At 46.0% G+C, this 15,599-nt stretch overlaps 1 protein-coding gene across 1 annotated transcript; it reads left to right on the top strand.

The window, feature by feature from the left end:
- Nucleotides 1-3,305: 3,305 nt before the first annotated feature.
- Nucleotides 3,306-10,564, top strand: KLHL42 (kelch like family member 42). The gene is made up of 4 exons (XM_075210547.1): nucleotides 3,306-3,568; nucleotides 3,940-4,807; nucleotides 6,721-6,914; nucleotides 9,765-10,564. Exons 2-4 carry the CDS (start codon nucleotides 3,975-3,977, stop codon nucleotides 10,196-10,198), a joined length of 1,461 nt encoding a protein of 486 aa, XP_075066648.1. The 5' UTR covers nucleotides 3,306-3,568; nucleotides 3,940-3,974; the 3' UTR covers nucleotides 10,199-10,564.
- Nucleotides 10,565-15,599: the final 5,035 nt, after the last annotated feature.

The raw sequence follows: 15,599 nt of genomic DNA, 5'->3' as shown, positions 1-15,599 counted from the left end.
AGTGTGTATGTGAGAGAGAGAGGAGGTGTCAGTGTGTATGTGAGAGAGAGGAGGTGTCAGTGTGTATGTGAGAGAGAGGAGGTGTCAGTGTGTATGTGAGAGAGAGAAGGTGTCAGTATGTATGTGAGAGAGAGGAGGTGTCAGTGTGTATGTGAGAGAGAGGAGGTGTCAGTGTGTATGTGAGAGAGAGGAGGTGTCAGTGTGTATGTGAGAGAGAGGAGGTGTCAGTGTGTATGTGAGAGAGAGGAGGTGTCAGTGTGTATGTGAGAGAGAGGAGGTGTCAGTGTGTATGTGAGAGAGAGGAGGTGTCAGTGTGTATGTGAGAGAGAGGAGGTGTCAGTGTGTATGTGAGAGAGAAGGTGTCAGTGTGTATGTGAGAGAGAGAGGAGGTGTCAGTGTGTATGTGAGAGAGAGCGGAGGTGTCAGTGTGTATGTGAGAGAGAGGAAGTGTCAGTGTGTATGTGAGAGAGAGAGGAAGTGTCAGTGTGTATGTGAGAGAGAGGAGGTGTCAGTGTGTATGTGAGAGAGAGGAGGTGTCAGTGTGTATGTGAGAGAGAGGAGGTGTCAGTGTGTATGTGAGAGAGAGAGGAGGTGTCAGTGTGTATGTGAGAGAGAGAGGAGGTGTCAGTGTGTATGTGAGAGAGAGGAGGTGTCAGTGTGTATGTGAGAGAGAGAAGGTTTCAGTGTGTATGTGAGAGAGAGAAGGTGTCAGTGTGTATGTGAGAGAGAGAGGAGGTGTCAGTGTGTATGTGAGAGAGAGAGGAGGTGTCAGTGTGTATGTTGGAGAGAGGAGGTGTCAGTGTGTATGTGAGAGAGAGAAGGTGTCAGTGTGTATGTGAGAGAGAGGAGGTGTCAGTGTGTATGTGAGAGAGAGGAGGTGTCAGTGTGTATGTGAGAGAGAGGAGGTGTCAGTGTGTATGTGAGAGAGAGGAGGTGTCAGTGTGTATGTGAGAGAGAGGAGGTGTCAGTGTGTATGTGAGAGAGAGGAAGAGTCAGTGTGTATGTGAGAGAGAGGAGGTGTCAGTGTGTATGTGAGAGGAGGTGTCAGTGTGTATGTGAGAGAGAGGAGGTGTCAGCGTGTATGTGAGAGAGAGGAGGTGTCAGTGTGTATGTGTGAGAGAGAGGAAGTGTCAGTGTGTATGTGAGAGAGAGGAAGTGTGATTCTGTATGTGAAAGAGAGGAGGTGTCAGCGTGTATGTGAGAGAGAGGAGGTGTCAGTGTGTATGTGAGAGAGAGAGGAGGTGTCAGTGTGTATGTGAGAGAGAGGAGGTGTCAGTGTGTATGTGAGAGAGAGGAGGTGTCAGTGTGTATGTGAAAGAGAGAAGGTGTCAGTGTGTATGTGAGAGAGAGGAGGTGTCAGTGTGTATGTGAGAGAGAGGAGGTGTCAGTGTGTATGTGAGAGAGAGGAAGTGTGATTCTGTATGTGAGAGAGAGGAGGTGTCAGTGTGTATGTGAGAGAGAGAGGAAGTGTCAGTGTGTATGTGAGAGAGAGGAGGTATCAGTGTGTATGTGAGAGAGAGGAAGTTTGATTCTGTATGTGAGAGAGAGAAGGTGTCAGCGTGTATGTGAGAGAGAGGAGGTGTCAGTGTGTATGTGAGAGAGAGAGGAGGTGTCAGTGTGTATGTGAGAGAAAGGAGGTGTCAGTGTGTATGTGAAAGAGAGAAGGTGTCAGTGTGTATGTGAAAGAGAGAAGGTGTCAGTGTGTATGTGAAAGAGAGGAGGTGTCAGTGTGTATGTGAAAGAGAGGAGGTGTCAGCGTGTATGTGAGAGAGGAGGTGTCAGCGTGTATGTGAGAGAGGAGGTGTCAGTGTGTATGTGAGAGAGAGAGAGGAGGTGTCAGTGTGTATGTGAGAGAGAGAGAGGAGGTGTCAGTGTGTATGTGAGAGAGGAGGTGTCAGTGTGTATGTGAGAGAGAGGAGGTGTCAGTGTGTATGTGAGAGAGAGGAGGTGTCAGTGTGTATGTGAAAGAGAGGAGGTGTCAGCGTGTATGTGAGAGAGAGGAGGTGTCAGCGTGTATGTGAGAGAGAGGAGGTGTCAGCGTGTATGTGAGAGAGAGGAGGTGTCAGCGTGTATGTGAGAGAGAGGAGGTGTCAGCGTGTATGTGAGAGAGAGGAGGTGTCAGCGTGTATGTGAGAGAGAGGAGGTGTCAGTGTGTATGTGAGAGAGAGGAGGTGTACCTGTGTATCTGTGTACTGGGATATATTTTACAAACAGGCAGCATGTAACAGTTATGAGAGCTTCCTGCTGCACAGAGGGTGTGTATAGAGAGGGGGGAGGTAGTATGGGGGTCTCCAGCTCAGAGGGTGTGTATAGAGATGGGTGGTAGTGTGGGGTGGTCTCTGGTGCACAGAGGGTGTGTGCATAGAGAGGGGTGGTAGTGTGGGGTGTCTCCAGCTCACAGAGGGTGTGTATAGAGATGGGTGGTAGTGTGGGGTGTGTCCAGCTCACAGAGGGTGTGTGTATATAGATGGGTGGTAGTGTGGGGTGTCTCCAACTCACAGAGGGTGTGTGTACAGAGAGGGGTGGTAGTGTGGGGTGTGCCCAGCTCACAGAGGGTGTGTATAGAGAGGGGTGGTAGTGTGGGGTGTCTCCAACTCACAGAGGGTGTGTGTATAGAGAGGGGTGGTAGTGTGGGGCGTCTCTAGTTCACAGAGGGTGTGTATAGAGATGGGTGGTAGTGTGGGGTGTGCCCAGCTCACAGAGGGTGTGTGTATAGACAGGGGAGTAGTGTGGGGCATCTCTAGCTCACAGAGGATGTGTATAGAGATGGGTGGTAGTGTGGGGTGTGTCCAGCTCACAGAGGGTGTGTGTATATAGATGGGTGGTAGTGTGGGGTGTCTCCAGCTCACAGAGGGTGTGTACAGAGAGGGGTGGTACTGTGGGGTGTGCCCAGCTCACAGAGGGTGTGTGTATAGAGATGGGTGGTAGTGTGGGGTGTGCCCAGCTCACAGAGGGTGTGTATAGAGTGGGGTGGTAGTGTGGGGTGTCTCCAACTCACAGAGGGTGTGTGTACAGAGAGGGGTGGTAGTGTGGGGTGTGCCCAGCTCACAGAGGGTGTGTATAGAGAGGGGTGGTAGTGTGGGGTGTCTCCAACTCACAGAGGGTGTGTGTATAGAGAGGGGTGGTAGTGTGGGGCGTCTCTAGCTCACAGAGGGTGTGTATAGAGATGGGTGGTAGTGTGGGGTGTGCCCAGCTCACAGAGGGTGTGTATAGAGAGGGGTGGTAGTGTGGGCTGTGCCCAGTTCACAGAGGGTGTGTGTATAGAGAGGGGTGGTAGTGTGGGGCGGTAGTGTGGGGCGTCTCTAGCTCACAGAGGGTGTGTATAGAGAGGGGTGGTAGTGTGGGCTGTGCCCAGTTCACAGAGGGTGTGTGTATAGAAAAGGGAGTAGTGTGGGGCGTCTCTAGCTCACAGAGGGTGTGCTGTGTGTATACAGATGGGGCGGGCACAGGGGTTGTGCCTGGTTTGGATGCAGTGTTCAGGAAGTGGATGCTGGAATGTGCTCTGTGCACAGGAGCCGGTGCTGCTTATACAGGAAGATCAGAGACCTCAGCCTACATAATATATAAGGTATGTGATATATAGGGTGATATATAGAGTGTAAGGATGGAGCTGATGATGCAGAATACAGTCCTGGTGGGTTAATGCTTAGTGCACAATGAGATATATCTATACAATCACTGCTAACTCAACGTGATTGACTTAATTACATGTATATTGCTGTATATCCCTTTCTATAGGTGACAGCTGTTATTAACGCTTATAGGCTTATTGGGCAGTTGCATATGGTGTAATGCTCAGCTAAGAGCACCTATTCCCAGTATCATGTCATGTTTATATCTAGTGTCTTCGCGCTGCCACCTTCTTCCTCTGTTGCATGTGAATACCCATGCTCCGTTTTCCATGCATGTGACGTTCTTGTCTGTTCTTTGTATTGACAGGTGTGTAATGTCCTTCCCGGGCAGAGGTGGGTGTGATGTCCTCGCTGCAGACTGTTCAGATCCTCCTGGGCTCCAGATGTTACCTTGTCCCGCGGGACCAGCTGCTGGCCCAGAGCGGCTTCTTCCAAGCTCTCTACCGCTCAGGGATGCGCGAGAGTAGCGGAGAAGTGGTCACTCTACATGGTCTCAGCCAGGAAGGGCTGGAGGGGGTCCTACGTCACATCACCGGTGGTCCACTCCAAGAGTGTAGCCCTGCAGAGGACTCCAGGTGTGGACGTAAGACGTTAACTACAGATTGCAGTCTGGGTGAAGATGACTCCAACTTTGGCCAACAGACCATAGAACAAGGCCCACTACAGGCTCTGGTGGAAGCAGCCTGTTATCTGCAGGTCCAAGGCCTCCTGTCTCTTCTACAGTCCTCGCTGTCGCCAGACACATGCCTGGACCTCTTGGATGTGTCCCAACTGCATGGTCAATGGGATCTAGCCGCGGCATCTCTCCGCTATGTGGCCACTCATTACCACTCCATGTTGTCCAGGCCGGATTACCAGGACAGCCTGGAATCTCTTAAAGACCGTGTTTTCCAGGAGAGATTACGAGGGGTCCCCGCTCTTCTGGTTCTATCTCAGCAAGGACCCGACTCTTGGGTGCTTCTACGCTACCTGGAGGGCGGAGGCAGCTGGAAGGTGATGCCTGGGGACGTCCCGGAGAGCATGCTCAGGGTGCAAGGTTACGGGGCCGCGATTTTAAATAACTATCTCTTTGTGGCCGGAGGGACCCGGGAGAACGGACAGGAGGTCAGCGCTGTGCATTCGTACAACCCGAGCACTGGAAGCTGGAGCGAGGAGCCCCCCATGAACCAGAAGAGGTATAACAGCGTCCAGCGCCCAACAATCGGTCTCAATATCATTTCTTTAGCGTGCGAACGGACGCTAGTCAGCCCACGCTCCGCACGCGCAGGGTTTAATGTGTACCCGTCGCTTCTGCGCACGGCGGAGGCAGATGTTTTGTTCCCACTTTCACGACAATGCAGCCTCATTAATCCACCGAGAGTTCGTGACGTTGTTGAGGCACGAGGCACAAACTACCTCAAGCCTTTGGGATGTCATTAGTTCCTAGCAAATTAGTAGGCTGATTAGACGACACAAGAAAGAAAAATATGATTGCAAGTATACTTGTGTTGAACAGTGTAATTACAACATATATTGTACCCAGCAGACAGACAATGTCATTTTCTTTTCTTTTTTTAATTTAATTTTCTTCTTCCTGGCTATCTGTTCTGGGGCGAGGGAGGGGTTAATCATTGTGTTTGCTCCTTAAAGCGAAACAGGTTTATTTTCATTACATCTGCCCAGACCTGTCAGTTATTCAGTGATTGTTTTATTTTTATTTTTTTCCATTCCCCACCGAACAATCCCCAGATGTGGCAGAGATGGGGTTAATTGGTGCCCTGCGGGGTCCGTACAGGATTAGGAAGCTGCAGAACACAGCTCTGCACCCACTTTCTCTGTCCTGGTCACCTTATTTGGTGCTCTGCATTGAGGATGAGTGTTCTTTACTGGGGGCGGGAGGGGAGGTGTCCAGATGTTGTTATATTCTAATTCCCCAGTGCCCATACAAGGCGTTCCAGGGTCTGCTAAATACCATCCAGTAATGGGAGTGTCAGCTCCTGCTTCACCATCTATACCTCCGTGATAGATACATTCTCATTATGCCAAAGGCAGATATTGAAATTGTTTTAATCACTTTAGATTTTTTTTTTTTTTTAGATTTTGGATTAAAAGAAGATTTCTGTCTCAAATCCCCTTTTTTTTTTTTTTTTTTTTTTGCAAGAAGTCCCTGTTTTTCAATGTTAACCACATGCAAAGTACAAAAGCTGTAAATTTATGCAACTGCCATTCATCATCATAATCATTTATTTATAGAGCGCCACTAATTCCGCAGCGCTGTACGGAAAACTCACATCAGTCCCTGCCCCATAGGAGCTTACAGTCTAAATTCCCTAATATACACACAGACACACACAGACACGAGGGTTAATTTTTGACATTGGCTCTGAGCTTCACTAATGAATATTTATTGAAGAGGAGTAGTTAAAATCCTGACAAAATTAATTTGTAATCCAGTTCAGCTAACATGCTGGGGATTGTAGTGCTCCAATGGGCGCAGAGACTGCGTCGCACATGGCAAGCTTTTAGCTGCGTGATACGTTTTGTTTTTTTAACATTTTTACTGTACATATTTCGGGGAAGCTGCTTGGATAAATTTCTTTAAATTTGTAAGTTCACCGTAAAGGGCAAAAGAAGAGGAAAAAAAAATTAAAATTAAAATTTGTGTGACCGAGAACAGGATAAAACAGGTTCTAGCTTCCATATTGGACCCACGTCGTTACCAGTCAGGGTCCAGTGATGGCGACAAGGATGTGCGAATACGCAGCCGCCATCTTTAGCGTACATTCATATACATCCGTTGTATACATCTCCCCTATTGGATGTTTATAGAAGTGAAGAGAGGGATCCAATGAGGGGGCTATGAAACAATCTGTCTGGTTCCTGGTTCCCTAATCTCTCGGGTAGAGGTGTTGCTAGCAATAGAGAAAATTGGAAATTATTGAAAAAAATAAATATCTTTTTTATTACCCTGTAGATGAATCCGTCGCATTGTACCGTTATGATGAAATATTACGTTTTGCTTCTTTGGCGTTTTGGATCTTTCACGTCAACTTTTCCGACTCGTCTGTGAAATGAATGGATGTGTCCTAACTGGTGTTGTTCCTCCCAGGTGTAACTTCCGCCTGCTCGCAGTGGGCGGGGCTCTCTACGCTGTGGGCGGCCAATCCTTGCAGACTATGGAGTCTTTCAACCCTGCGCAGAATACGTGGAACCTCGTGGCTCCCCTTCCGGACACCCTGGTGGAGTTCTCAGCCTGCGAGTGCCTGGGGAAGATATACGTGGTCGGAGGGTACACCCCGCGGGGTCAGTGCAACGCTTTCATTTTATTACAAGATCTTGCAATGTGCACGTATGTCAGGAACGTGTCAGAAATGAGTATATTACAAATAAACTTTTGTTGCATGGGGAACCATTCTATTCTACACACTAGACTTCAAATATGAAAGGATATTAAGTAGGGGTGTCACTTCTATGTGGCGCCCCCAGGGCTTGTACCCGGCATACAGTTTTAAATATCTTAAGTTCTGTCAATGTTAGAAGACCAACATTGCTGTGTGACGGCTCACGTGCCTCCTATATTAGGCTAAGTTTCGCGTTCAAACGCAGTCCCCATAATTTTCAATGAGATGCGATATTTCAGTAGTAGATTGCGTCAGTTGCTTATTTTCTACCACTGCTATAAGCACAGATGGAAAATCAGCCTTATCATCACATAAATAGCGCCCTAAGTCCTTCACCAACGCCAATGTCCCCTCTTACCCTCTCCTCCCCTTTTACCTGTGGCGGTATGGTAAATGTAACTGAATGACCGGGATTTGATAGGTTTAAATTAATTTTATCCCTAATTTTAGATGTTTTTTTTAACAATAATTAATTATATACATATAAGGTGATATAAAGTGATATTGCTTAATATGGATTTTACTAAATAGTGTTAACTACATCTATAATTAGGACTCTAATTAGGAAACACACATACACACACACACATACACACTCTCTCTTCCCCTCTCTATCTCGCTCTCTCGTCCCCTCTCTCGCTCTCTTTTCCTCGCTCTCTTTTCCTTGCCCTCTCTCTCTTTACCGCTCTCTCTTTCTCGTTCGCTCTCTCTCTTTCTCCCTCTCTCTCGTTTCACCTTTCTCTCTCTCTCTCATTTTCTCTCTCTCTCTTTTTCTCTCTTTACCTCGCTCTCTTTCTCTTTTTCCTTCTCTTTCTCTCCTCCTTGCGCTCTCTCTCTCTTCCTTGCGCGCTCTCTCTTCCCCGCGCTCTCTCTCTTCCTTGCGCTCTCTCTCTCTTTCTCGCTCGCTCTCTCTCTTTCTCTTTCTCGCTCGCTCTCTCTCTTTCTCCCTCTCGTTTCACCTCTCTCTCTCTCTCTCATTTTCTCTCTCTCATTTTCTCTCTTTACCTCACTCTCTTTCTCTTTTTCCTTCTCTCTCTCTCTTCCTTGCGCTCTCTCTCTTCCCCGCTCTCTCTCTCTCTTCCTTGCGCTCTCTCTCTCTCTCTTTTCCCCGCGCTCTCTCTCACTCTCTATCTTTACCTCTCTCTCTCTTTCTCCCTCTCTCTCTCTTTCCCGCTCGCTGTCTCTCTCGTTTCACCTCTCTCTCTCTCATTTTCTCTCTCTCTCTTTTTCTCTCTTTACCTCGCTTTCTTTTTCTCTTTTTCCTTCTCTCTCTCTCTTCCCCGCGCTCTCTCTCTTTCTCTTCCCCGCGCTCTCTCTCTCTCTCTCTTCCCCGCGCTCTCTCTCTCTCTCTCTCTTCCCCGCGCTCTCTCTCTCTCTCTCTTCCCCGCGCTCTCTCTCTTCCTTGCGCTCTCTCTCTCTTTCTCGCTCGCTCTCTCTCTTTCTCTTTCTCGCTCGCTCTCTCTCTTTCTCCCTCTCGTTTCACCTCTCTCTCTCTCTCTCATTTTCTCTCTCTCATTTTCTCTCTTTACCTCGCTCTCTTTCTCTTTTTCCTTCTCTCTCTCTCTTCCCCGCGCTCTCTCTCTCTCTCTCTCTCTTCCCCGCGCTCTCTCTCTCTCTCTCTCTCTTCCCCGCGCTCTCTCTCTCTCTCTCTTCCCCGCGCTCTCTCTCTCTCTCTCTCTCTCTTCCCCGCGCTCTCTCTCTCTCTCTCTCTCTTCCCCGCGCTCTCTCTCTCTCTCTCTCTCTCTTCCCCGCGCTCTCTCTCTCTCTCTCTCTCTCTTCCCCGCGCTCTCTCTCTCTCTCTCTTCCCCGCGCTCTCTCTCTCTCTCTCTTCCCCGCTCTCTCTCTCTCCCTCCCTCCTCTGTCTCCTGAGACTGGCACTGAGTCATGCCGCAGTACTTACCACCACATCTCCTGGTTGGTACTTTCTGCTGAGGGGAGGTTCCTACACAAAGTTTTGCCATCACATCAGTGAATAACCTTCAATCAGAATGAACTTCTGTTTTACAGTGTGTCTCTATTACTGACTGTGCTGGCAGCCATTTTTCTGGAGACCAAAAATCCATTGAAGCTTATGTAAATAGCCCAGCCACTATGGCTTCTGCGTTGGAGACAAATTTGATTCACAATTGATCACAGAGTGATGTAGACTGAGATGCGTCGTTATAATATATCATTATACCCCATATACCGCCACTTTAATCACTGTTACGTGTCTCAGTCTAGAGCAGAACAATTCTCCCCCGAAAATACCCTAACATGTTGAAAACATGTATGACATCTGTGTCGTTAGTCCTTAGCTCACGGAGTCTGCATTTTTACAACACTTAAACTTTTGTCAGCTTCAAGTAAACCCACACACATTGGAGGCAGCCATTTTGTGGGTTGAAACCAATATTCAGGAATTAGTGACATCTCTGGAGAAAGTGATGTCACAGGGCGCCTCAGTGATGTCACAGGGCGCCTCAGTGATGTCACAGGGCGCCTCAGTGATGTCACAGGGCGCCTCAGTGATGTCACAGGGCGCCTCAGTGATGTCACAGGGCGTCTCAGTGATGTCTCAGGGCGCCTCAGTGATGTCTCAGGGCGCCTCAGTGATGTCTCAGGGCGCCTCAGTGATGTCACAGGGCGCCTCAGTGATGTCACAGGACGCCTCAGTGATGTCACAGGGCGCCTCAGTGATGTAAATGCAGTTGTATTACCAAGTTACTACTAATTATGAGCCGTAACCTTTGTCCATCCTTTGCCTGCGCAGGTCGTAATCTGGGCGTGCTGCGTTACTGCCCCTCGGCCGACGAGTGGTCGGTGTTTGACGTCTGCCGGCAGCACGCCAGGAAGCAGCAGATGGTGTCCATCGAAGAGACCTTGTACTTGGTGGGTGGGTTCATACGAGACAGCCAGTCTGGACAGAGCGAGGACTCGCTGAGTGTGCACTCCTACGACACCAGGACCAGGGAGTGGAACTGCCTGAAAGTGAACACGTCAAAATCCGGGCTGAGCATCAGCTGCACCTTACACAACGACGGCATTTACATCCTGAGCCGCGATGTCAGCCAGAGCACTGTGGGCAGGCACCGGGTCTTCCTCAAGTACTGTGTGTTCTCGGGGGTCTGCGAGTATGTACGCGGCCCCCCATCTGAGGGCTACAACATGCAACTCTTCTCCATGTACCTGCCTCACACGCTATAACACCGTGTGTTTGCCAGATCCGTGAGATGCCTCCACCGGCACCCACTATAATTGCTAGCAGTGGTCGCTGTGGATTGTTGGGGTGACCACTCTTATTTGGGTAGACAAATTTATGAACGAAACACCATAAACTGCATTCCTTCCCCCTCCCTGGACATGATTTTAAAAGGTTCTCCCATTGCAAAGCAGTCATGGATATTATACACAGCGGCCGTCTGGAATTCAGTGTACACGTAGACAGTGGTGGGGTATATGTATTTAAAGAGATACGAAACATCATAGGGTTCAATAAACCATAAATTCTTAATGACATCCGAATACCTAGTACTAAATGATGAAAATAAAACGAAATTCAGATACAACCTATTATTTATGATATATTTGAGTTCTTTTATTTAAAGAAGAAGTTTAATATTTGTTATAATCCTATTAGACTATTCCCGTGATGCAGACCCCACTTCGAGATTTGGGGATCGGTACAAAGATTACTCTTTAGTAGAGATCACCCAAAAGTAACCATGTTGTCCGCTCCAGCCGAGAGGCCGTTACGATTACATTGATCCGAACTCCTTTTATTTGGTGAGGCCAATGTTCCGTTAAACTAGTATTTTAGTGCTGACATCTAAGTGGGATCCGGGTGGATGCTGGCGCTGAGGCGCAGCGAGAATAAGATCAACGTTCGTTTTCTGATATTAAATGGATCTGGTTAATGAGTTGCTCTGGATTCATCAACGAAGGACAAGAAATAGGTCTGCAGTAAATGTTATAGTACAAGCTAAATGCTCTGTGTGTGGTTCTGTTGCTGTGATATGACCAAGCAAAGCTAATTTATAGGTGAATCTACATCTTTTATATTCCCAAATGTGTCCCGTCTACACACAAGGAAGTAAGACGGCAAAGGACAAATATCGTGGATCCAAACGTTCTAGGATAAAAAAATAAAATAAACCAGGACAAGACGGGCCACCATTCGATCCACTGAACCACACACACACGATTTGCAGTGATAATGCCCCATGTGGTACGCTGCCCTCCATGCATTAGGTCACACTCCCACTGCCCATATATATATTACCCATAATCAGTGATTCCAGGCTGCTGACTTCCAACAGTCTTTTAGAAGACAGATATGAGGCCCATGTTAACAAGCATGTAATTGTGGCTATAAACATACAAGGTATCTAAGGCGCATACTGTACGATAAACAGGATATCAGCGGTGTATTCAAAACCCAACCCGATACCATGTGCAATGTCCAACACAGAAACATAAGGTTGCAGTCTTTCTCTTCCACACGTAGTAGGATCGGTCACAATTGTAAGACAAATCTGCATAAAGTTCTTTCTTTAGTTAATGTTCAACCAGTTATTTCATCTGTTCCATTGTTTGTCTCCAAAGTAATAATTATATATGCAAAAGATGGAAATGGGAACAGGGTTAATATTATAGATGCTCAGGCTCGGTTCCTCAAGAACTGAAAACACCCGAACTTAGGGTATCCGAGTACCGAGCCGAGCCGGCTTGGTACTGTTGCGCGACCTTGGAATTGAAAATGAGGCAAAACATCCTCATGACGTCGTCGGATCTCGCGATTTTTGGATTTCTTTTTAAGATCCAACATAACGGTGGGTGGGAGGGCCCAAGGACAATTCCATCTTGGACCACTTTTCTTTTCTGCCACTGCTGTGTGCCAATGTTTCCTAGATGTGCTAGGAACTGCCGTGTGTTTGTGTTGTTGCTCTGTCACTTACCATCCAGCCAGGTCGCTGCAGTATTTGTCCGAAAGTGTATGAAAATAATATTGTGACCTGTGAGGTGGTCAAAATTGACTGCAAATGACTTGAAATTAGTGTTATTGAAGTTAATAATAATGTAGAAACAAAAAAAGAGCAAAATAAATTTTAGGATTTTTTCTAAAAAATTCAAAACCAAAACACAATGGGTGGTTTTACCAAAACAGGAAGCTATTCCAGATCCAAAACATAACCAAAACCAGTTCACGGGGGTTAGTCAGCATCTCTAGTTAATATATATTAATTCCAAACTGTAAAGATGTATATTGTTCCCAGAAAGAACCACTGCAAAGTTGTGCTTTTCATTAATAGATCCTAATAGCACCATATGTGGGACGAGTATGTGTGCAAATTCACTCCAAAGGCATTTTCTCCTTAAATATAGATCTCTTCCGATTTAAAACATCTTATATTCTCCCAGAAAGTGTATGAGAGAAAAAAGAAAACGAGGATCTGGCGTAATACCTTCGGGATAGCAAATATTCTTATGGCCAAGTGCACAATGCAGTCCCTATTTTTTCCTATTTTAGATGCAATTCTTACCATCTCTTCTCACTCTCTGGACTCTAGAACTATTAGTTATTGAACACCAAGATGTAAAATGGATAAAGGTGCACGATCATCACACCCTGGATAATATGACATGATGGGAGTTGTAGTGCTCCTAGATCGTTAGAGACAGTATCGCAGCGCGGATGCATCGGCTAAGCCGCAACGTGTCCCTGCATAATATTATAAAAAACTAGTAACTCCGTGCACGTTACCCTTTACACCTCCTCTCCCCAGACAATGAAGTATCTTGTCCTACAAGGAACAGTCTAGTGCTGGTGGATCTCTATTAGATCTCACTCAATCCCTACTGGTCAGCGATGTATATCCTGCTAACCTCTTGGGTTAGTGTTCTGCTATTCACACCAGTCCAACAGAGAAAATGGTCCATTGTATGAGGCGTTTCATCTCCCGCTAATAGGTTAATATCATGCATGAGCCTCCAAATACACATTGGAGACTGTACAGAAAGAACGAGCCACCAGGGGGCACCAGTGCTCTTTAAACAGAGATCAGACTTAATGCATTTAATCCATAGCCGTCACTGTTTATTATTTATTTTCTATTGTAATGAAAAATATATTTTTTCTTGTAAGTTTGATAAATTACATACTTCAGAAGTCATAAGTGAAATAAATGTATCCGGTGCTTATACTTATGTACGCAGATTGCACTAAGGACGCTATAGGAGATAAGCCTGTATGTGTATATATATATATATATATATATATATAGATATATAGATATATATATATAATCAGTGTACACTGGCTCTGTGAGTTCCTGAGTTATATTTTCAGACCAGTTGTCTGACTTTTGGATGAGCTGTTGCGGTAAAAAGAACAAGACGTCTTTTCTAGCATCTAGCGCAGGCGTGGTCAACCTGTGGCTCTTCAGGTGTTGTAAAACTACAAGTCCCAGCATGTACTGCCAGCTATCGGCCACCTGTTGGTTGGCAAGCATGCCTGTAGGTTCACAACATCTGGAGAGACACAGGTTATCCCAGCCTGATCTAGTGCAAGGTTATGGAATATATATATATATATATATATATATATATATATATATATATATATATATATATATATATATATATACCTCTTGTATTGTACTGTTGCAGGTTGTCATTTCCCAAAACTCTTATATTTTAAGTGTGATCCGCTGCCTAGTACAATTTCTTACACCGCACAGTACCACTTCTCTTGTTCTGCACGCTGGGTGTACTTCTCAGTATCTTTTCCTGTTGTGTATGTATGAAAGTGTCTGCCTACCATACCATCTTATTGTCAATTGTAGACCCTCAATAAAATGGATTTACCGACAGTAAAAAAAAAAATGTCCACACGTTTTTACTGAGTCATCGATAATCTAATTATCTTACAGTAATTTAAGATCAGTTTTAAGGATAAAGAGCCCCCCGCCCCATTTGACATTTAGAAACCATGGGGGCAGCACGGTGGCTCAGTGGTTAGCACTTCTGTCTTACAGCACTGGGGTCATGAGTTTAATTCCTGACCATAGCCTTATCTGTGTGGAGTTTGCATGTTCTCACCGTGTTTGCGTGGGTTTCCTCCAGGTGCTCCGGTTTCCTCCCACATTCCAAAGACATACTAGTAGGTTAATTGGCTGCTATTAAATTGACCTTTGTCTCTCTCTGTTTGTGTGCATTTTTGGGAACTTAGACTAAGCTCCAATGGGGCAGGGACTGATGTGAGTGAGCTCTATGTACAGTGCTGTGGAATTAGTGGCGCTATATATATATATATATATATATATATATATATATATAGATAATAATGCTGATGATGATGTTTGTCATTCTCAGAAATCTGAGAGCAATTCTGCTTTTCAGCAGCAGGTGGCGCTGTGGACATGGGTCGCTCAGCCCACACGGTGCAGGCTAGTGATGGTAATGTATATATATTGTATGTAAATAATGACAGGTTACAGAACAGTTACTGTTGGGAATTCCATACTAGCACAGTATCTGTGAACACGTGTCCCACCACCAGCTACAATTGTTATTCAGCTTCGTTACGTATCCGGTGTTGCCCACCTCTCTTAGATTGTAAGCTCACTTGTGCAGGATATGCCTAATAAATATCTATATTGCATGCGGTTGTGTATTGTCTATCAGGAGTATAGGATACGTTTCTCTATAAATATAGAATATCTTCCCTTTAAATCCGAATAAGGATAGTTGCTCAGTCTCTGTGGATCTTGTGGTTCTAAATCATTTGTAATAGCAAAACTCCCATGATGCCAGAGTCTCCGGAATATCTAGGAGCAGAACAAACTCCAGAACCAGAGCACCCTCACAGCGAATCGCATCATCCTGGTGTGATGACCTCCAGCCCGGGATCGCCACCAGTCCTATAACATTGGTAAGTATGTCCCAAGTATTGACAGTTGGGGAACTACACTTCCCATTATTACCAAACAGCTGGAGACCAGCACATTAAATGTGCCTCATTAAGGTTATAGTCCAAGGATAAAGGGACCACACACCCAGAAGTCCATTAAGACCCGATAACATTTAATGCTTTGATGTAATTTTTTGTTGCAGTTCCCACACTTTGGCACAAGGTGGCGCCATTCTGTAGGATTTCCTTTGGTTCATAGCTAAATAGTTGCTAAGTTTCGGGCAGTTTAATAGAATCCACAGCCCCACTAACAGTACCGTACAGTAGTACCATCACCGTTATTTTAAATGTACAAATAATCCTCTTTATGTACTATGTTAATAATGTGTCTAATAATATTTTTTTTTTATTGAAATTTCTGCTAAACACCAAACTCAATTCAGCCCCCCTCAGTGTGAGCCCGACACAGTAGAGAGCAGTTATAAACCTTGTTCAAAGGAATCAATTCACAATGCGGTCCAGGCCTTGATCCGCAAGGGAGCCATGGTTGTCACCAACATGAAGACTAGCCTGTGTCATGCATGTACTATGCCTGGTCAGACCTAGGGGGGGTTCTCCTAACGTTTCACCGTTTTAGCGGTCTTCAACCTGCCGCACATCGGCGACTGTTTTGCCCCCCGGGGTATTGTAGGTTGT

This window comes from Mixophyes fleayi, chromosome 4 (assembly GCF_038048845.1).
Source record: "Mixophyes fleayi isolate aMixFle1 chromosome 4, aMixFle1.hap1, whole genome shotgun sequence".
NCBI classification, from domain to species: domain Eukaryota; kingdom Metazoa; phylum Chordata; class Amphibia; order Anura; family Limnodynastidae; genus Mixophyes; species Mixophyes fleayi.
Note: the sequence above shows the minus strand (reverse complement) of the source record. Positions and strands in the feature narration are given on the sequence as shown.

Bases quoted from the DNA above. Each gene is read 5' to 3' on its own strand.
- KLHL42 (XM_075210547.1), top strand. From the start codon at position 3,975: ATGTCCTCGCTGCAGACTGTTCAGATCCTCCTGGGCTCCAGATGTTAC. The intron at 4,808-6,720 runs GTATAACAGCGT...TGTTCCTCCCAG, and splicing joins CCCCCCATGAACCAGAAGAG to GTGTAACTTCCGCCTGCTCG. The intron at 6,915-9,764 runs GTCAGTGCAACG...TTGCCTGCGCAG, and splicing joins CGGAGGGTACACCCCGCGGG to GTCGTAATCTGGGCGTGCTG.